General features: G+C 37.8%; 1 protein-coding gene and 1 long non-coding RNA gene across 3 annotated transcripts in view; one reads left to right on the top strand and one right to left on the bottom strand.

Annotated features, from left to right (window-relative positions):
- Positions 1-21387, bottom strand: part of LOC105853533 — a 30797-nt gene extending 9410 nt beyond the window's left edge. The window contains exons 1-3 of the long non-coding RNA XR_001145374.1: positions 21068-21387; positions 15997-16123; positions 11664-11806 (exon numbers count right to left, since the gene is read on the bottom strand). This is a non-coding gene — a long non-coding RNA (uncharacterized LOC105853533). The remainder of the gene's footprint in view (positions 1-11663; positions 11807-15996; positions 16124-21067) is intronic.
- The window catches only part of CD2AP (CD2-associated protein), an 88854-nt gene continuing 88154 nt past the window's right edge, over positions 21380-22079 (top strand). For both annotated transcript variants that reach the window (XM_004673551.2, XM_012724009.1), the window contains exon 1: positions 21380-21616. In XM_004673551.2, coding sequence (XP_004673608.1) covers positions 21613-21616 — 4 coding nt within the window. In that variant the 5' untranslated portion in view covers positions 21380-21612. The remainder of the gene's footprint in view (positions 21617-22079) is intronic.

Genomic DNA, 22079 nt, shown 5'->3' on the forward strand with positions numbered 1-22079 from the left:
CACCAGAGACAGAGTGGGGAGCAGAACAGGCAGATCGACGAAGTACACTGCTGAGGGGAGCAGCGAGCGGGTCAGGAGAGGTCTGCCACGCCATGTGGTCTCCTCCGGGGCAGGCGGGAATCGAACTCATGCGGAAGTGGCTTTAGCTTCTCAGTGCAGTGCTTTAACCCGCTGCGCCACCAGGGAGGGCCTCAATAATGGTTTTAGTCATCACCTACCTTAACTCCCATCCTTACCACAATAATAAGAGGTAGGTTATAGTACACTGAATCCATTTATTCAAATTGCCTCTTCCTACAAATGTGTGGTTATTTTATCTACAAATGTTGAAATCATATGAACAGTTCCAAACCTGAACCCAAAAGCATTCTACAAAACTTTCTAGTTAGCAAATGTTCTATAATCTCTTCTGCTAGTTTTTCCTCATCACCTGCCTTTTATATATCCATTTCTTTTCACTGGCTTTGTTTATATATAACCACAGCTTCACAGAACTCAAATAATGCTTCACTGGACAGTGTGCTTTTAGAATGGAGGCAGGTTGATTTGAGGTAAACATGTGCCTTTACAGTTGATGATTATAATATTTCATGACTATAGTCAAGGGACTGAAATGAATCAAGGAAACAGGTTATACAATGTCATATATTACTTGTGCTTGTGACAATAGAAGTTACCCACTTACATTACTTCATTGAGCAAGTTCAATATTGTTATTTCGTATTTTCACCTTTGCTCTAGGGAGGGTCTTAGAGTTCCCTATGTGTGGGCCAGCATCACCAGGACACTTGGTAGCCATCCATATCTTAGCTGCTCCCTCTCCTACTGCCATATCTGCATTTCAGTAAAACCCCTATGTGAGTTGGGTTACAGTACCACTGAGAAGGTCTGACTTAGGAAATATTTAAGTCTTTAACCCTCCAATTGCCAAGGATTACTGACCAACTTGAGATTTATTTTACTTTAATTATAACTGTGTTGAAGCCCACAGCAACACAATAAGTTTACTACAACTTCATCATGGTATACGATGTTAGTTATCATTTAGTGATTTTAGAAGCACTGGGTTTATGGGAATGAGACTAGATAAAGGTATTATTTTTCTCTTCACCATATTCATTTCAAGATACTAGCCTTTACTAATCTTGGACTGCTCAATCCTGTGCAAGACTATTAATGTTTCCCAACCAGTAATACAAGAGGTCAGATTGTTAAAGGCAATGATGGGACTGTTTTTGTCCCTATTACATCATTTTGCTATTCATATATTGTTATGTGTATACTCATCAGGAATTTTTAGTTAATAACACAGAAACAAAAGAAACACTAATAATAAACAAGTGCAAGTGCAAGATTATCAAGAAGAAACATAGATAAATATGTTAATGCTCCAAGTTGATTTCAGGTTGACCGCTGGATCCATCAGAGAAAATCAAATGAAATTCTGATGTGGTATATCCAGGTATAGTGACTTCTTTAAAAAAAAAATCAAATTTAAATACAGAAGTGTCAGCAGGATGATAACAATCATATAATCATGACTTTACTGAACGTGACGACTCACACATGTGTCATTTACAGAAAGATGCTTACACCCTCTATTACCTCATCATTTATAAAGAAAACACCAAAGGGAACAGAGCAGTAGATTTCTCTTATGTGGAAATGCAAAAATACAAAACATCAATTTATGAAGGCATTTATCCAAATCTGATGCCATGCAGTTAAATTTTTCCCAAAAGTAAATTTGACATGGCATTTTAAATTTATCTGTTGATAAGGAAAGCTTCCTTACATGATTAAAGTAATCTGATAAGACAAAGTAACCTTCCTAAGATAAGTTAAGTACAATGCTGAACTAAAATAGAATATTTTAAATGTATCAACTCTTCTTTGGTATTTCATTTTTCTTTCTTAACAAGTCTACAGGGCTCAGAGCATGAGCTTACTACTCTATCACTGGGTTTTCTCACTCAGCTGAGAACGTCAAGCCACTGAAATTTTCTACTGTGTCAAAGAAAAAGATGAGATTATTTTAAAAATCCCTAAGAGAGCCTACCTAGTCATGTGTCACTATAGAAAGCATTTAAAGTCCAAAATGTTGGATAGGCTGAAGTAAGAGGAATTGCTAGGGCTTTCCCTCTCTCTTTCAAATCCTCTTAACTGTCACATTCCCAGCAATTTCCTACTATCTCCACTCTACTCAACATAAAAATTTGCTATCAGGAAATTTGCTGATCAATTTATACTAACATAAAACTGAAAGACTTGGTGTTATTAAATAATTTAATAAGAAGAAAAATCTCAGTTACTTTTCAATTGCAAGGCATTGAGAATCAATTGGAAATGCATTTTAACCAGTTAGGAAAACTTGCTGTTGCCTTTCAAGTCATCCGTCTGCTTTATCTACTTGTAAATCCAGGATAGCTGCAAATGTTTCCAATATTTTGGAGGTGACTACTCATATAAACATATAAACATAATAAACAGTGTCCATGCCAATATGGAAGGAGACCATGTGATTCTTGACTCCCCAGGAAAGTTTCACAATAATGAAGACCCGCTTGCAAAATATCTCAATGGCATGAAACTGACAGATGAGTAGATTGAATGGCAGTAGATTATAATCCAGAAGAAAAAGATCACCAAAGCAATTAAACTTTTAACTGGGACAAAATGAACCACATTGAAAACCCAACACCACACCACACCACTGGAAAAGCTGGGTAAGATACAGTCACCTAAAGTGCTCTTTGCTTCAGGGACCTAGAACCATAGGTGGGAGATCTTTCATTTCTGCACTAATCAGGGCATCTGATGCATTTGAAAGGTATGTTTAAAAATCTAGAATGGAGACTATCAACTCAAGAGGGGAAAGGTCCTTAAACAGAAACAAGAGATGCTAAGTAAGATAGGAAAAGGCACAAGAGACTTATCTTCACATTTTTTAAGGGGCAAAAGAAAAAGAAATATTTGACTCGTTCTAGCAGGCAGTAAGAGGGTAGAGTGCAACACAATAATATAAAGAACTCTCACATTCAGAAATATCAATAGGAAGTGTTGCTTGTGTCAAGAAGCAACAAATTTCCAATGAAAGATAGGGCTGAAGCATAGACTGAGTTCTGCTTGGCAAGTATTGTTTCAAGTTACAGACTAACTTTTTTTGTGGCCTCCTTCAGCAGTGAAATTCTCTGTATTTTGAATTTCTATTACAGAAGTACAGGAACAGAATAATTTAAAAAAATTATAATAGCCACATGTTGTAGATTTGTATAGCATCTTTAAATCTTGGGTAAATCTTGATTTCTCACTTACCTGTTTAGTACAATACTTATTATCTTCCTACACAACTAAATTATATTTTTACTTCTTATTGGCAAATAGACATAAGAATTCTGTTTTCTGGGATGCATTTTTGGTCACACATTCTTTTGCTTTTATTCTGCTGGTGCAAATGTTTTTATTTTTTTCCTTTAAAAATTCTCATGATTGGCCCTCCCTGGTGGCGCAGCGGGTTAAAGCACTGCACTGAGAAACTAAAGCCACTTCCGCTGAGTTCGATCCCCGCCTGCCCCGGAGGTGACCACATGGCGTGGCAGACCTCTCCTGACCCGCCCGCTGCTCCCCTCAGCAGTGTACTTCGTCGATCTGCCTGTTCTGCTTCCCGCTCTGTCTCTGGTGAATCCTCTCACCCTCCGCATCTCTGGCCTGTACCCCAGTTCTGTATGAATAAATAAATAAATCTTTAAAAAAAAAATTCTCATGATTATTACAGTATATTTTACAGTATTATACATTACTTATTGATTATAAGTATATTATAGATATACAAGTATTGTTTATAAGTATATTACTTATTGATTTCCTTAGCAGAGAATTGATGTAGACACAGGCCAACTTTATCAAATTAATTCTGAATAATGTAAAACTGCATGTTATTGTCAAGAGAATAACTTTTATATATTTAATTTTTTAAAAGATTTATTTACTTATGCATACAGAACTGGGGTGCACACCAGAGGTGCAGGGGTGGTAAAAGGATTCACCAGAGACAAAGTGGAGAACAGAACAGGCAGATTGAAGAAGTACACTGCTAAGGGGAGCAGTGGGTGAGGCAGGAGAGGTCTGCCATGCCATGTGGATCCCCTCCCTGGCCCGGATCCAACCCATGCTGAAGCGGCTGCAGCTGGCTTCACAGTGCTGTGCTTTAACTCATTGCACCACCAGGCAGGGTCCACTTTTGTATATTTGATCTAGTGTGTATGACCTTTAAATTAGAAATGTATTCACTACTATAAATTCTGAGTCATAATTGATTAGTTTGCACTTAGAGCGTGCTTACAATGTGTCAGACAGTGTGTTATCCATTGAAAGGGAAGTTTCAGATTCCCTGCCTCACCCAAAGACAGGTGGAGCTGAATAGCTAGCAAAAGCTAAAAGAGACTGACTGAGAAAAGGTGGAACCACAGGAAGAGAAGAAACGGAAATACATAGTGTCCAAATGTCTTCCTCCATGTGCAGAGAAACAGGTCTTTTCCCAGTCCTCTCAAGTCCCTTTTCCCCTGTCTTTTTCTGCTGCACAGCTCTACCTTTCCTTGGATTGATAGGGAACCTTGACCTCCCTTTTCTATAGATAACACACTGTCACACTAAAGCTTAAAAGATATCAATTCTCTTGATCCTTATAACAGAGTTATAATGACTATGACATTTATAATGACTATAAATGAGGAAACAAGGGCACAAAGAAGTTAAGATCACACAATCAGTTAAGTGGCTACATCAGTGGCCATAAGTCATTCCACATGGTCAAAATATCCTAAACTCTGGCTTTTCTAACCAGCCTAGTCTCAAAGCCCCTCCCCAGGCACTCTATTATATCTGCTGTGCCTCATAATGCCACATGTTTCAAAACTAATATTATTTCCCCTCTATTTCATTCTCTGGTCCATTCATTTCAGCTAGTTATTAGGAAAAACAGGAACCTGACTTAAATGGATTCATACCTCGGAGTACTAAACCATAAAGAGATTGTGGCTAAAATAGTCACATTTAAAATGTTTTTTTCACGTTTTAAAGAAGTCACTTGCTATTTTAGAGAAATAAATCTCAATTTTTATAGGCTTCAAAAGGAGGGTCAACTTTTAGAGTCTAGCAGATGGGATCCCAACAATCTAGCCTCAAACACAAATGCTCTACTTTTTGGTCAGAGTTATATATAAGATTTAACTTGGAAAAATATAGGAAAGTCCACTGTTTAGATAATAATAAATGGAACCACGGCTTTGTGTGAACTTTTTAACTCTTCTTCCCCTCCTCACACCCAGTGTTAGGACATATTTTATCTCCTTTTCTTGGTGAGAAAGCCCAAGGGGCTCATAGAATGGTGTAAAAGACCTCCATATGGTCAAACAATCACAAGATGAGATCCAGTAAGTAATTTTGAGCAAATGCTTTGAGTGTCTCCAAAAATGTGAACTCACACTGCACAGGTGAACATCCTGGTGAATGATTATTTCCATTTGATATCTGATACCAGCAGCTACAATTTCCGGTCTCAAAAAGAGCTTATTTGACAAAACAAAATTTTATACTGGCCATGATAGGAACAGGGGTATCACCAGCAACTTCCAGTTCCAAAGTGAATTCCTCCGGTTCACCTTAGAGAAGACCTGAGTTATCTAGAAGTCCAGACTCTTTGGCCCCAGGCAGGTGGGGTTATAAGGTGGCCATTCAGATTCCCACAGTCCTTGCAGCTGGAGGTTGCCTGGGACTGAGAGTGTGAAACTTTGTCCTGTGTTGGAGTCAGGTTTCTGGTCACAGGTCAGGTCCCTGCTGGAAGCATTTGCTTCCTCCACACCCAGTACTTTCTCAAAGGATCATGGGAGCATATGGAGATTTCTCCAGGCAAGCACTGGGAATTTCAAGAAAGTTGTGAATTCCCTTCCTGGTGCTAGTCAGAGATTAACTAACTTTAGTCAGCAACTCATCTACAGCTAACTTGTGTGTGTGTGTGTGTGTATGTGTGTGTGTGCATGAGAGAGAGAGGAGAGAGAGACTGAGAAAGTGAAATGGGGGACATTTGTTTTAAATGTTTTCACAAAGTTACATACTGTTTTCCTGATTAACCCAGAAGGTAGTGGTTGTCACTGACTCAGTAATAATACTGCTCAGTTTCTGCAACCCGCTGCACAACATGTCTACAATTAACAACCAGGTGGTATACCTAAACATTTGTTGAGAGAGGGTAGACCTCGTATTACCATACTTTAAAAAAAAAGGGACACAGAAATGTTTAGAGTTGATAAATATGTTTGTTACCTGGACTTTGGCAATGGTAACAAAATCCCCAAATTGTGTATATATTATTTTTTGAATGCCAATTTAACTTTAATATACCTGGGCAGGATAGTGAAACCTCAATCTCTCAGAAATCTCCCACTTGCCATATATGGGAAATCAGAGGCTGTACAGCGGTCACCTAGGGGTTGACAGATCTGTTTTTTCACTTAGCCCTTCAGCCACTGGAAGTCTAAAGTTCAATTCATGACAGATGCCCAGAGGGCTCAATCCAACTGCAGACAAAGCTTTTTTCACATATCCTAGAGGCAAAGTTTCAGGATATATTTCTATTAAATTCATATTGATAATTTTCATTTTTTTTCTTTAACTAAGAGTATGATTCATCTCACTATGCACTTTGGAAATGTGGTTTTAGTATGTGCTAAAGCAGATATCTTGAAGATCTTCATAATGGTTTTAAATGTGTTAGATAATTTTAAATGCATCTGGCCAGCAAGTCTGCCTTCTCTTAAATTTCACTTCCTCATTTCAGCTGGCTGCTTAGTCTCTACTATTTAAAAGACCATCTCCAACTACCAACCAAATGCTACATGTATCAACACATCATCTTCCCCAGACAAATACTACTTCCTCTGGATTCCCCATTTCTGTCCCTATTTCTTTACTAAGTCTCTTTCCGGTATTCTTAGGTTCAGCATTTTATTTCATTTACTTCTCCAAATATTTCCATAGCTTAATGGCCCAGGGTTTTGCAAGAATATCTAATAGAACTGTTCCTTTTCTTTTTCTTTCTTTCTTTCTTTCTTTTTTTTTTTTCATAATACAATTAATCATGCAGGTGTCAGTAGTGGAACTGTGGTTCCTAGTTACAAAGCTTAATCCAGACAGCTAAGCTTCTCCAAATAATGGATAATTGAAAGTAAAGATCTCTTTAAGTGTCAGGTTATTTCCTACACATATTAGTTAACTAGGTCAAACTAAGAAATGGGAATGTAACAAACGAGCAACAGAAAGGTAAAGAAAATGAAAAGATTTATTTTTACCCATCAAGGGATCAAATAATAAAAATAATACAAAACTTAATTTCAATAATTATTCATTCTTGCCTCATCTAATTGAGCTCTTCCACAATAAGGCCAAATAGAAAGCACATTTATTTCATGAAGTATTAATTGACACCCACTGATCAGTGGACAGTTCCAGAATCATTAATGATCTTTTTTTTTTTCCTTTACTTTAACTGAGTTCATTTTGTCCCTTACTATTTTTAAAAATATTTTGTTTTGAATAATCAATACGTGTGCACAGTACCAATTTCAGTTCTACAAAGGATATACAATGAATGTAAAGTTTCCTTCTATTCAATCTCCCAATCATTCAATTCTCCTTCCTGCATCCATTCTACTAGTTTTTTGTATTTCCTTCCAGAAACATGTCATGTGTATTTCTAGCAGACAATTTAGTTAATTTGTTTAATGTTCATTCTCGACCCCCTTCCAGTATGCCTTCCTGTATTTTAGAAACTAGAGGCTAAAAATAAAATCTCCTACTTTCTATTGTAACCAGCATTCCTGATGAGTTTCAGATTACTCTAGTCATACACTTATATGACACTTGGTTTTTAAACTAAGTAAGGATGGAAGCAGGGCAAGAAAAATACATTTTGCTGGTGTGGATCATGGTAAAGGCTGCACAATTTAGCAGCTTTCTGCTTATAGTAGACATCATATGGGTTCTACAGACAACAGTTTTAACCACAGATTTCAGCTACCACGTTTCCAGTTACACAATTTCTCAAGATGAAAATTCTCATTTGGGAATTTTTCCCACTTGTGATGAAAAATTAAAGGCAGGATGTCAAGTCTACCATTTCATGGAGAGGAAAACCTCAAATCAAATCCAATAATTAATTATCTTCATTCCAGGATAGTAAAGCCTTTGGAGAAATAAAAAAAGAAAAACAAACCACAACCTGTTTTCTCACTAATCAAACAATATGATCCAGTTATCCCACTTCCAGTTAATTACTCAAATAATATGAAAGCATTTATTTAAAGAGATATGTGCACCCTTACCTTCATTGCAACATTATTTACAAATTAGAAATTACCTAAGTATCCACTGACAGACCTAGATAAAAAAAGAAAAAAAGATGTCTATATATACAATGTAATTTTATTTTTTTAAAGATGAAATCCTATCATTTGTATTAACATGGATGGAACTTACTGAACTAATTCAGAAGTAGAACAAAACAAACAAACAAACAAAAACAGGGACTTCCTTATAGCCTAAAGGTTAAATCTCATTGCTATGACCACTAGAGACTGAGTCTGATCCCGAGCCAGGGAGGTGACCCACATATGGCACAGCAGATCTCTCCTGTCTCAGCCTGATGCTTCCTTTAGCAGTGTCTTTCAGTAAATCTGCCTATTTTGCTCTCCACTCTGGTGAATCTTCTTACCCCTAGTACTTCTGGCCTATTCCCCAGTTCAAAAAAAAAAAATTAAAAAAAGAAATTAAATGAATGAAGTAAATAAACAAACTTTCAGACTATAAGATCAAATTAATAGTTACTAGAAGGGAAGTAGGAAGAGTGGGTAAATTGGCTACAACTTGTGAAGGTACTTTTTTAGTCATGAACTTAATTTAGTATGTACAGATGCTGATTTACAATGATGTACTCCTGAGATCATGTTTTAAAACAGTGTTATGGCAATAAAATTTTTTTAAAGATAATTTCATGTTATTTGAAACCTTTGGAGACACTGCCTTAGTTATTTACTGGAAAAGTGCAGAAGCTTAAACACTTGCCATCAGTATTACAGTAGCATCTTATATTATTAAGGTCAGTCTACCTTGATCAGACATTACAGAAAGATTAATAAATCTAATTAACCTCATCCACTCACTACCGTTAAAATAAACATATTTAGACCCTCCCTGGTGGCAAAGTGGGTTAAAGCACAGTGCTAAGAAGTTAAAGCCACTTCAGGATGAGTTTGATCCCCGCCCTGGAGCTGACCCACATAACGCAGCAGACCTCTCCTGACCCGCCCCCTGCTCCCCTCAGCAGTGTACTTCGCTGATCTACCTGTTCTGCTCCAGGCTCTGTCTCTGGTGAATCCTCTCACCGCCCCTGCACCTCTGACCTGTACCCCAGTTCTGTATGCATAAATAAATAAATATTTTTTAAAAATAAACATATTTATAATCATCAAATATGCATAAGATGATCCCAGGAGCACATGAGCATGCAGGAGTATAAGAAATGGTATTTTCTGCTCCATAATGTTAAGCTTAGATTTTCACTTTAAAATTTTTAAATAAAATTGGATTAATACATTTTTAAAGATTTATTTTATTTATGGGTATAAGAACTGGGTACAGGCCAGAGGTGGGGGCGGGGGGTGTGTGTGAGAGGATTCACCAGAGCCATAATGGAGAGCAGAAGAGGTGGATCTACTGAAATACACTGCTGAGGGGAGAAGCTGGTGGGTCAGGAGAAGTCTGCTGTGTCATGTGGATCAACTTCCTGGCTGGGGATTGAACTTGTGCTGCAGTGGCTGGCTATAGCTTGATAGAGCTATGTATTTCATCCCAGGCCCCTTGGATTAATAATATTTTTTTAGATTTATTTATTTATTCATAAGGAACTGGGGTACAGGCCAGAGATGTGGAGGGTGAGAGGATTCACCAGAGACAGAGAGGGGAGCAGAACAGGCAGATCAATGAAGTACACTGCTGAGGGGAGCAGCAGGCAGGTCAGAAGAGGTCTGCTGCGTCATGTGGATCTCCTACCAGGCAGGCGGGAATCAAACTCATGTGGAAGTGGCTTTAGCTTCTTAGTGCTGTGCTTTAACCTGCTGCACCACCAGGAGGGCCCTGGATTATTAATTTTTAATGAAAAGTTCAGATTAATCTTACATGCCAGAATTTTCATCTATGATGGTCACAATCCAGCTCTGATCATAAATTCTGATGAAGACTGAGCTTAATGCCCAGTCAGCTGGAATTTAGTCAAAATGTACTTTTAAAGCTGATACACTTTTAATGTTCAGCCATCCTGCTGTACAAATAATGCTGATTATTTATTGAATATTTATAATGTGCCAGGTCCTGTTAAATGGTAGTAGAGAGAGAAATATCTGTACAAGTTACACAGATAATTTATTAACCATGTTACCTGGTCTAGGTATTTGATATAGATTCACTCTATTTTGAAGGGCAAGGTCTTTTTGTAATATTAAGTATTTATAACAGTTTATATTCTACGAATGAGTAACTGGGGTGAGGGAGTGGATGTTTAACATAATTTTCATGAAAACATGAAATAGTGAAATACAAGCATAGGAATTGCTAGATCAGAGTTCAGAAATTAATCAAGTATCATCAGGATTAAGTATAATGTTGGCATTTCAAATCTGTAGAAAAAATATAGATATGAATAGCTACTTACTGAAGGGAAAACAAACCTGAATATCAACCTATTTGATATCCTCTGAATTTAACCCAACACATAAAAATTAAAAATTAAAAAAAATTTAAATTAATAAAGCTAAGCTGTAACATGACTAGACTAGATGTTTTATTTATAAAAATGGAGTAAGCTATATGCACACAACACCTATACTTTTATGGTCATGTTACTTGAATTTATTTATGAATGAAATTCTTAATTAGATATAATGATTGCTTATTTATTTTTATAATCTTGGTGAAAATACCTTTAGACTATGGCATAAAACTCAAAAGTCATCCCAGAAAGATCAACAAATGTAATTACAACTCTGATAGCAACTTTAAACTATTTGAATGACATGTAAACAACATAAAGAGTAAAAAAAAGAAAGCTTCAAATTCGAAGAATATATTTGCCTTGTTCAGATAAATGCTATCAGGCACATTCTAACTTGATAGCTCTACATATACATAACAGAAAGACACTTAACACAGAAATTATTTTCACTGGTGATCAAAATGAGGAGAAGCCAAAAAGGATGGTAAGCATGCTGAAGCAGCTAGCACCTTAATCCCCTGACGTGGAAGGGCAATTCACATGCTTACTTGCCAGAATTTTCAGTGTTCCCAGAGCCGAGAGCCAGGATCAATTAGTTGAAGCCATGTAGGCGGAGTGCTGGTTAGAGTAAGGGGTGGAGGTGGGGATGGGGGTGGAAATGCCCTACTTATTCCTTCTTTTGTCCTCTGTATTAGTTTTCTATTGCTGCTATACCAAATTACAACAAAAGCAGGTCATTTAAAATAACATGAATGTGTCATTTTGCAGTTCTGCCGTTCAGAGGTCTAAGTATTCAATCTATAATCCAATTCCCTTTTGCCAAGTAATATAACATGCTCACCTGTTCCAGGGAATATGCCTCTTCAAGAAGCCATTACTTTCCCTTCTGTGCCTTCCAGTCTTCCACCAGCGCCTCCTCTCATTGTCCGTATTCAGTTGGAAGTCATTTCACTGAAGTTAGCACCCTAGGCCACTCCAGGCCACCTACACCCAGGAGAAAAAAGAAGTGGACTAAGATTCCCAGAAGAATGACTAATATCTCTAGATTACAGAGTTCTTAGAAACCAGTAAGAAAATGATATTTATCATTATCAAGTCAAGATACAGTCTGGCAGGCTGGCATTTCTTAGATGAAGAAATAAAAATAGACAATATGCAAATGTAAAGATTCTCATCCTTCTCAAGGTGATGTGATATGATTCATAATTTTTCCTTTACTGTATGGTCTAAATTTGAAAGAACATTGATACTCAGATTTGGTGACAGTAGTAACCCCTGAAAAAAAAAGTAATTGGTACATTGTTTGGATGGCTTTTGATCTAGCACACTATTTCTGTGAAAACTCCACTTCTGTGAAAAAATGTATATACAAAGATGTTCATTGTAAGTAATTCACATGTCCATTAAGTAATTCACATGTCCATGGAAGTCATTCACATGTCCATTAAGACAGGATTGGTCATAGGTGAGTATGACAATAGAATCAATCTGTAGAAGGAATGACTTGATAGGGAAAGAGAATGAATTTGTATAATAATGTCTGTTGATAGATGGGGAAAATACAGTGTTAGAGCAGCGTGTATAGGTCATATAAGTCATTTTCTGCTAGAACATAAATAAAAATTCTGGTGAATATAAACCAAATTGTTAATAGTAGTTGTTCTGAAATGTTGAATTCTTTGGGACTTTAGACTGTTACTACACACATTTCTATATTGTTTAAATTTTACATGCAACAATATATTTTTTAAAATTTTATAACAGTTCATTTTTACATATTTTTGTTCATTTTCATCTCAGTTGCAATCCATCACCATAGTCCAGTGCATTTTCCTCCCTCCACTGTTTTTGATCCCATTCCCCCCTCCACCCCCACAAAATATCTCTGGTATATAGCTGTTCATAATTATCATTATTTTCTTGCCTGTTCCGTTATATTCCTGCTATGAAAAAAACCATCCGGTATTTCTCCTTTTCTTTTTGGCTTATTTCACTAAGCATGATTTTTTCCAGCTCCATCCATGTTGCTGCAAAAGACATGTGTTTCTTTTTTTTGGTTGTTGAGTAATATTCCATTGAAATACAACAATATTTTTATATATTCAGAAGACATGCTGAAAAATGGAAGTGAGTAATCTATAGATTTAAGAACAAGCCATATGTTTTATTCTAATTTGGATATATTTGATTTCAATGTATCACTTGAAAATAAAATTTCACCCTGAGTCATAGTTAAAACATTCTTCTTCAGAAATGAATGAGTGAATAAGAGGGTAAATATGAGAAATTTCCTCTCAAGCCTCTTGTCTGACATTTTTCTCTGTCAATAAATTGGTTTAGAGGGTTCCTCTTTCTCGGTACCTCCCTCCTAAATAAAACTGTCCCTGTGTGCTTTCAATTCCTGTCTCTACAAAGTGACTACCACAAAGTTCTTTTCCCTTTCATTTTGGTTTCAGCATTACTTAAAGTAGACACATTAACACTTTCATTTTGGAAAGAGAGATGTGAATATGAACTTATGCCAGAAATGTGAATGCCTGCAAGGCTCTTTCATCTGGCATAACATCATGTCCCTGGGCTTGGAAAACTAAAGGTATTTTAACACAACTCTGCTCGGTAGTGATCACATCTTTTGGCATTGTAAGTATTCTATTTCACAGGTTAATAGGAATCCAAAGCATTGAGTGTATCTCTGAATTCTGGGTTCTTATTTCTTATCTGAATGAGGTAAAACCACAGATGGGTAGTGAGTAATTCCTGAGCCAGCAGGTCATGGGTTTAGTAAGTTGTCAGCACATTACAAGGTTGTAATAGCCTGGATTGCTTCATTCTTTTTAGGAGCGAGCAGTAAAGTTTAAGATTAAAGTGATGGTTCCATGGCTACATGGTGGTGAAAGGAGGTCACATACATACAAAGAAATACAAGTATGTGTCTGCATAGAGATGGGACTGGTGAAACTAAGCCTTCACCCTCTTGATCAGATGAAGATTATGAAGTCCAAAGAAGGTTTCAGCTTCTCTCAAACTATTTGCATTTATTTGGCCTTTCCTCCTATCCCATAATTCTTTATTATTTTTTTAAAGATTCATCTATTCATACATACAAGAACTGTGCTATAGGCCAGAGGTGCAGGGGTTGAGAGAACTTACCAGAGACAGAGGGGAACAGAAAAGGCAGATCCATTGGAACACACTGCTAAGAGGAGCAGAAGGCAGGCCAGAAGAGGTCTACTGCACCAGGTGGGTCACCTCCCTGGCCAGGAATTGAACTCACACTGCAGTGACTATGGACAGATCCACAGTGCTACGTCTCAACTCTTTGCTCCACAAGAGGAGGGACCGCTACCCCATAGTTCTTAGAAAAAATTATGACCTTTTAATATATAGAAGGTAACTATTCTAATGACACAGCTATGTGCTATATAAGGGCATTTTAGTCAGTAATGGATGACATACACAAATATGGTACCAAAAGTCTTTTCTCTCCCTCCTTTGTGTCTCATAAACTCTATTATCTAGGTCGTGTAAACTATATTCTATGAAGCTGGCATGATAAAATCACCTACTGGTACATTTCTTAGAGTGACACATAACAATACTTTTGTTTTTTGGGGTTTTTTTTTTGAGATAATATTTCTAAGAAATTTCAGGTATGTAAAAATTAATTATTGTTTAAAAAGTAATCTCTTCACTATAAAAGCTAAGGAACTACTGACTTAAATAGATATATATCTTCACACTGTGGCTAATCATTTCCAAGTTTACTAGAATGGAGAATCATTCATTCATAAGAAGAAATTTAACTAATCATTTCTCGTTTTGAAATATTGAAGATACAAAAAAAAATGTTACAGTGTCTTTCTAGTGTTAGACCTAATACATAGTTATTGAGAGGCTTCTCTGTGTTAAAAACTGGCAAAAATTTAAAGACAGACAGAACAGAATCTCAGGTTTCAAGGTTTTATCATCATAATAGGAAATGAAAGCTATGTGATATTACCTGTGTTTCCTAAGAAAATAAACCAAATGTCCAAGGAGAGGTAAAAGCATAGTATTTATGAAGAAAGAAAGAAAACATCCAAGAGCAAAAGAGTCATATAAGAGGGGTCAGGTGAGAAGTCACAAGGCTTATATTACATTCTTGCGGAAGGCAGCTTCTTCCCTTGGACAATAAGTACTATGTCTCTAACCCAGCTATATAAGTACTTCTTACGATACAGTGCCTGGCACAGAAGTAAGTCTTAATGAACACTCAAAGTAGAAGGAAAAAATAGCATCAAATATTCACGTTGTGCTAAGCTCTTTCTGATTGAGCTTTAAAATGGATCACTGAAACAGTATTCCTTGAGTCTTCCCCTCCTATGCCTTTCTCTCATTTTTCCTCTTTAAACAATAGAAAAAACCAGGGCTCAGTGAGCACACTGACTTGTAATGGACTGGAACATCAGCTGAAGAAAAAGTCCTGCCACTTAATCATGTGTGATCTTAGGCAAGGTAATTACTGGTCTGAGTTTCCTGCTCTTTAAAATGGGAATGATACTGTTCATTGCACTGTAATGAAGGTCATGCTAGATGAAGTATATGAAATGTGTAGGTCAGCGTCTGAGACCAAAATGGTCAGAGGATGTTGCTGCCATTATTGTTGCTGCTAATATTGTCAGACAAGAAATAATAGTATCTACTTTACTGATTTAAGGAAAATATTGAGACTGTGTGTGATTAATGTATAAAAAAATTGCTAGTTATAATGGTCTCAAGGTCTAGGTCATTCATGAAAAGACTTTGGTGAGGGAGGATTAGGAGATCAAAGAGATTATGAATGTAGGGGTTTGTTAGACCAGGCAAACTGGATTGACCATTAAAGGACAGTGCTAATAAGTTAAGAGAGATATGGTAGAAGATAGAGAGAAAGGGTAGAGAAAGAAGAATGAAAAGGGAAGAAGGAGAGATAGCCTAAGAAATTAAAGATAAAGAAAAGGTAGGGTAAGTATGGAATTGTGTCTCAAACAAAGATACGATTGTTGAAGGAGAAAAAAGAAGGCATGGGTCATGGTGAAGAAGAGTCAGTTCTATAAAGGAGGTAGACAGAATGTTCAGGAAATCATGTAGAATGACATGATTTCCTTGTTATAGACTGCGCTATCTGTATAAAGCTCAAGGAACTGGAAACTCACCATCTTTTTGATTGAAGAGGTTTCAAGGCAAATGCTGTGTGAGGAAGTGTGGACTGCTGAGGAGATGGAGGAGATGTGTTTATGAGCCACATTAGAATGTGGTATTTATGGGAATAGGGGTCATGACCTAGAAAACAGAAGAATACAAGGTGAATTCTCAGGAATATGCAGAAAGGGCATGTTTTAGTCTTTGAGTTTCTTTTACCATGGCAGACATTTAATTCTGGGCATCAAATTAATTTTAAAAGAGGTAGTTTAGAAGCACAAGTGTCAGATGGGATATAACACCCTGTATTATTCTCAAGGTTGTTCAGTAGGGATCTGAAATACTTTTTTTTTCCAGAAACATTTTTTTTTCTAGGTGACCAGAGATATAACAAAATCTTGAATACCTTTCAGTGTCACACTAGCCAGTTGAAGAAATGATAATGTTCAAGGTATAATAATTGTAGACAAAATTCTGTTGAGTGTCTCCTTGGTTTTAAAAATCCTTTCTTTGTCACTATCCAATTTTACAAGTGAGGAAAACATAGATCACTAATATTTGCCACCTCAGAGTTAAATAGTAACTTGTCATATGTACAATATCATTTTGTATTATTGACAACTAGTCATTTGAATTACTGCTTAAAATTGTCAGAGTTCTAAATGAAAATATTGCAAATTCATTTCTAAAGTAAGAATGCTCCCAGTTTACTGGTGTGGTGTGTGCCATGAAAATTCTAAATGTGGATTTTCTGAAGAAAGGTGAACTTTATTTAAGTAAGGGTAATTTCAAGACAATTTGGTACATTTTAGCCTTCTAGAAATCACGCTCCTTGAAGGCAAAGCTTGTGCCTGCTACCAAAGTTCACCATACGTAATGTGCTGTATATTAAACTTTTTTTATATTAACAAGACATATTTATTACTTGATTAAAGTCAATAAGTGCTTTGTCAATGCTTTTTGAATCTAATTTTTTAGTGACTTGTGATTTTTCCCCCCTGATTGCAGATGTTACTGACAAAGCAAATCAATTACCTCCTTAAAAAATTCTTCATACATGGCTCTCCTGTATCTATGTATGTGCCTCTCCTTTTCTTTCTCCTTTTCCTAATAAACCTGTCTGTTAAAATTAAAAAAAAAATCCTTCATATAAGTTCCAGGATAAGACCTTAAGTCATTCTCTGACACATAAGGCCCTCTGTTTTTGACTCCCGTTTCTCAAGTTCCACCTCAGAAGGCATCACAGACATGCCAATTGTCTTGGCTGTCTGAATACTCTTCCTTGTCCTTCTTGTTGGGCAATTCCAAAGTACCCCCCAAAAGTTCCTCATAACTTCCTCTTTTAAGGGCAAAGACTGTATTTTCTATATTTATGACAAAGCAGGTACTGGTCTTTGACAAGTGATGTATAAAAACTTGTTGAATTAAGGTGTACACATGATGAAAGATTTTTACATAATACTGTGTGAATAATTGAATTGCCTGATGTTTGAAAAATGCAAATGTATTTGTCATCTGGGCTTACTCAAGGACACTATTTTAACATTTTGAAGAAGTAATGCCTTTTGAAAGAGACTCTCAGAGAGTCAAAATCTTTCATAGACTAGAGTAGTTCTACGATGACACTGCCATTTGAATAAGGAGCAAATCACATTATGGAAAAGGTCCTGTCAGTCAGCAAAGTGGTGAGCGAACCATGCAGATGGATCAACACATTTTTAGTTAAAAATTTTCTTAATGTGTAATAGTGAAAAGTGTCAAGAAAAAACATGTGTTTGAGTATATCACCCAAATTGCTAGCAGAGTAGCAAAATTCTGCTACAAGCTGACAGGTGGCCAATCTGAGCAGTGACCTCATATTATAGATATTGTGACTGAGAGTACTATTTCCTGCAATTGTTTGCTAAAAAATGATTTCTAAAATTCAGGTTATACATTGATGTAATTTGTCCTTAAGTATATAGTAAACTAGTCAAGTCAAAACATGGTAGTAATAAGTCATGAGAAAGTCTAGTACTGTGGAACTAAGGGGAATAAAGGAACAGTAAAACAATGCAAGAATTAGCTCCTAAGATTGGAATTGAGTGTTTTAAAAATGACATAGTTTAGTTAACATTTAATTCATTTTTCTTCAGCATAATTGTCTTCGTTAGAATATTTTTTAGCATGTGGAAAGATATTTAATGATCTTTTCAATATAAACATTTTTTGATAAATTCCTAAGAAATGCACATTAGGAAGAAAATATAAACTTGGTTGCTCTGAAATTGTGTTATTCTCACTGAGATAGTTATATTCTCATTCAACACATTTTTTCCATAGAAAAAAAAGGAAGAAAGTGAATGATCAGAGTGTTATTTGTCAGGGAATATAAAGAAGGATGAGGACAGATGGATATAAAGAAATCTGAATTCATTAGAAGATACTAAGTAAGAAGTAAGAAGAAAAAGTGTTTTTTGCTGAAAGAAATTTGAGGTTAAATCAAAGTATGTGATAACAATGAAATTATCTTCTCACATTTTCTATCATGTAACTAATATTTATTGCTGAGAAATGCAATGTTTTGAGCTGAGTAAAACCTCAGTTATAAAAAATGTATAAAATATAGTGTCATACTTTAAATTTCTTAAAGTTTTGGAGGTAAGACTTAGGAGATTATCAAGACTTAAAGACTTATTAATAACAAACATTTGCTTAATCATCCAGTGTTTAGAACATTTGCTAGTTAAAAGAAAAATTTTATATTTCATTCTATTTGTCCAGGCCTGTCTTTGCTTTTGGAAGATATCATCAGTTTCTGGATTGTGCTTTTTAGCTTTACTTCAGTAAACCTTTCTTTGGGTTTAATTCCCTGATCCTTTAAATTTCTATCATGATCCAATATCTCATCATTAACAGGATATTGTCCCCTGAGTTTCAAAGTAATTTTGCTTATTTTAATTTTCCAATTTCTAAAAGCCTTAGTTTCTTATGAAAATTACAGATCCTGAGATTCCAGGATAGCACTTACTGGAAATATTTTAATCTTACTAGATCACATGACATTTTTGGTTAATAATACTTGGTCACCTTATCTACTTATGGCCTTGACTCCTTTATTATTCACTTATTCACTGGAACCTTTAACTGCCTTTTCCCTTTTTTTTGTTGTTAAATATATTCTGAAATGATATTTTCAAAGCTAACCTTATTGTCAAATACAGTGTTGTTTTTTTTTTTTAAGATTTATTGTATTTATGCATACAGAACTGGGGTATAGGTCAGAGGTGCAGGGATAGTGAGAGGATTCACCAGAGACAGAGTGGGGAGCAGAACAGGTGGATCCACTGAAATACACTGCTGAGGGGAGCAGTGGGGAGACAGGAGAGGTCTGCTGCACCATGTGGGTAGCGGGGATCAAACTTGTGTTGAAGGGGCTGCAGCTAGCTTCCTGGCACCAAGCTTTAGCCCGTTTTGTCCACTAGGGAGGATCCCTCTACAGTGTTCTTTTTTTAACCATGTTTGTTCCTTAACCTCTCTTTAGTTCGATTCACTGGCCTTTTTCCTTCAAATATCTAGGATCTGAAAAATGGAGGAATTTAGTTCTCTTCCAACATATTATATTTTTCTTTGTCTTCTTGTATGAATCCTCTTCTGTCTTACACTAGCCTCATTCTTTCAAATTGTAAATGGTTTACTTTCTTATAGGCTGCTTGAGCCATCTAGTTACCTTCATGCTTCAGGAACATTTTTGTAAGCATACCCAACTCCACTCTCTACTTTAGGACTCTTTCAGGCTCAAATTATTGCCTTCTTTCAAATTGCAGTTCAATTTATACCTTTCCCATGAAGACTGTCTTTGCCAAGTAATTTATTTTTCTTTCATTTTCAAACACTTGATTTTCATTACCTCATGTTAATAAACTGTGTGTTCATGTTTCACTTCCTACTTAGAATGCAAAATGTGTGAGGATAAGGTCTGTGCTTCAGTAGTCTTTGTTTGTTTGCTTGATGGGGGAAAATGAACATAATATTAAATATTTGTTCATCAAAAAAATAAATAAAAAGCCAGAATACATTCCATGGTTTCTGCACAACAAAGTCAATATGTACATTATGTTTAGGTGTGGTGTGCATATTATTTTTTTCCCCTTGATTGTGACCGACAACTCTTGTTATAAAAGTACTTTGTGCAACCTCCAGAAGTAATGAAAGAATTAAAAGATGACAAAAGGAGGCTTATAGTAGATATAGGAAATGGATATTTAAAAGATTGTTACTGTGAGCAGGCAGTGCACTTTGCACTGCAAAGATTTCTTTCAACAGACTTAAGAAAAGGAAGTCCAAGAGATTAATTTAAACAAGATCTCACAAAAAGCAAAGGGTTATGCTGCCTGATTCCAAAAAGATAAGGTAGTTTCTGTGTTGTTGGATGATTGTGGGAATCAAATGACACAATTTCTTAAAGAACTAGAGAAATAACTGGGTTCAACAAATGTTAATCTGATACAAGTCTGTCAGGGAATTCGCTTTAAACAAGAGAAAGAAAAAGGTGATTGAACTATTTCGGATTGCAACAATTCTGATCCTTTGCCAAACTGAGGCTATAAAAAAGTACCTGGCGATATTTCAAATCAAAACTATTTCTCTCCCCAATCAGGTAACAAGTTGTATTTATTTCTGTGAAATAGGATTAATTTTATGCCTAGGTCCTCCCCTCCCCCCGGCCCCACCCCGCCTCAACCCCCCCCAAAGAAGAAATGCATCTGATTTGTAAGGGGCTTTGCAAGGGAAACTGTTGAGTCCCAGTGGCTGGTAGGCATTTGAAGGTCGAAATCTAACGGACTCGCACACCCTTCTCCAAAGCTTTCAAGTTCCCTAGAGCCAGCTGCTCCGCAGAAAACAGCCACGCTGCTGCGGAAAGTGGGACAAGCCAGGCTCCTGCCTATCAGATCCGAGGCAACAAATCATACAAAACACCCGTGCCAGCTGTTCTGAAGCTCAGGCGGAGGAGGACTAGCAGTAGCTCAGCCGGGTTTCTCCCACATCCGCCCGCCGCACCTGGACCAGAGTGCTCTAGACCCCCGGGTCGTGACGTCAGCGCACCTGGCAGCAGCCTGGGGGTCGAGTGGTGAGTCGCGGCGCGGCGGGGGCGGAGCGGGGAATGCGAGGGATTCTCGCGAGACTTGCCTCCTCCCAGGCCGGCTCCCTGCACCTTCCCGGCCTCTGTCCGAATCTCCTCCGCGTTCTAGAACTGCGGGCGTCTGGGGAGCGGCGGGGGGCGGGTTTCGCGGCTCTGTCCGCGCTCGGGGTTGGAGCCTGTCGCTAGGGCGCACCCGCAGGTCCCACCCGCCCGGCCAGAGCGACGGCGGCGGGGAAGACGCCGCCTGGGTGGGCGGGGGGGAGAGACTTCTGAGCGCCGCGACTTCGGCGGAGGCCAGACGTGAGTAGCCGCCGCTGCCTAGTCCTCGCGGCCAGGCTGACGGGACAGCGCGGAGAGCTCCACCGGCGGATGGAGGCGCCTCCTCGCCCCACCTGAGCTCAGGAGGGGCAAAAGCGGGGCGCAGGGCCCGCCTTCTGCCGCGAGAGCGACCGCACGAACAGCTGGAGGAGCAGCGGGCGCCGGGCTTCTCCCCGCGGGAGCCCCCAGCATGGGTAAGAGACTCGAGGGCGCTTCCCGCTGTCCGGCGGGACACTCCAGATTTGCGGAGACTGTGCTCCTTCTCTGTGCTCCTTCTCGGGCTCCTTCGGGACGGGGAGCTCAGCCCCTCTGCGCAGCACTCGTGCTCCCTGCGGCCCCCTTTCGCCCAGCCATCCACCTTGCTGTTCTTGCGGAGGGCTCGGTGGGAGCGCTTGCTTGCTCCTCTAGGCGCCTCTTCCGCGGCTCCCCCGGCTTCCCGGGAAGTAGCAGGAAAGGGAGGGAACGCCGGGTCCCCTTTCCTCGTCAGCTGTCTGGAAAACTCTGCCTCTAGCTCCCCATCTCATTGTCAGCCCCCGCCTAAGCCACTAGTCTAGTCCGGTGGGGGAGGGAGATCCAAAAACTTGTCAAAGTAGCATTTTCAGCTGAATTTATTTTTATTAGCCTTCGTATAGGTCGACCTTTTAATATTTTTTTTTT

This window comes from Condylura cristata, unplaced genomic scaffold (assembly GCF_000260355.1).
Source record: "Condylura cristata isolate star-nosed mole 26May11 unplaced genomic scaffold, ConCri1.0 scaffold00001, whole genome shotgun sequence".
NCBI classification, from domain to species: Eukaryota; Metazoa; Chordata; class Mammalia; order Eulipotyphla; family Talpidae; genus Condylura; species Condylura cristata.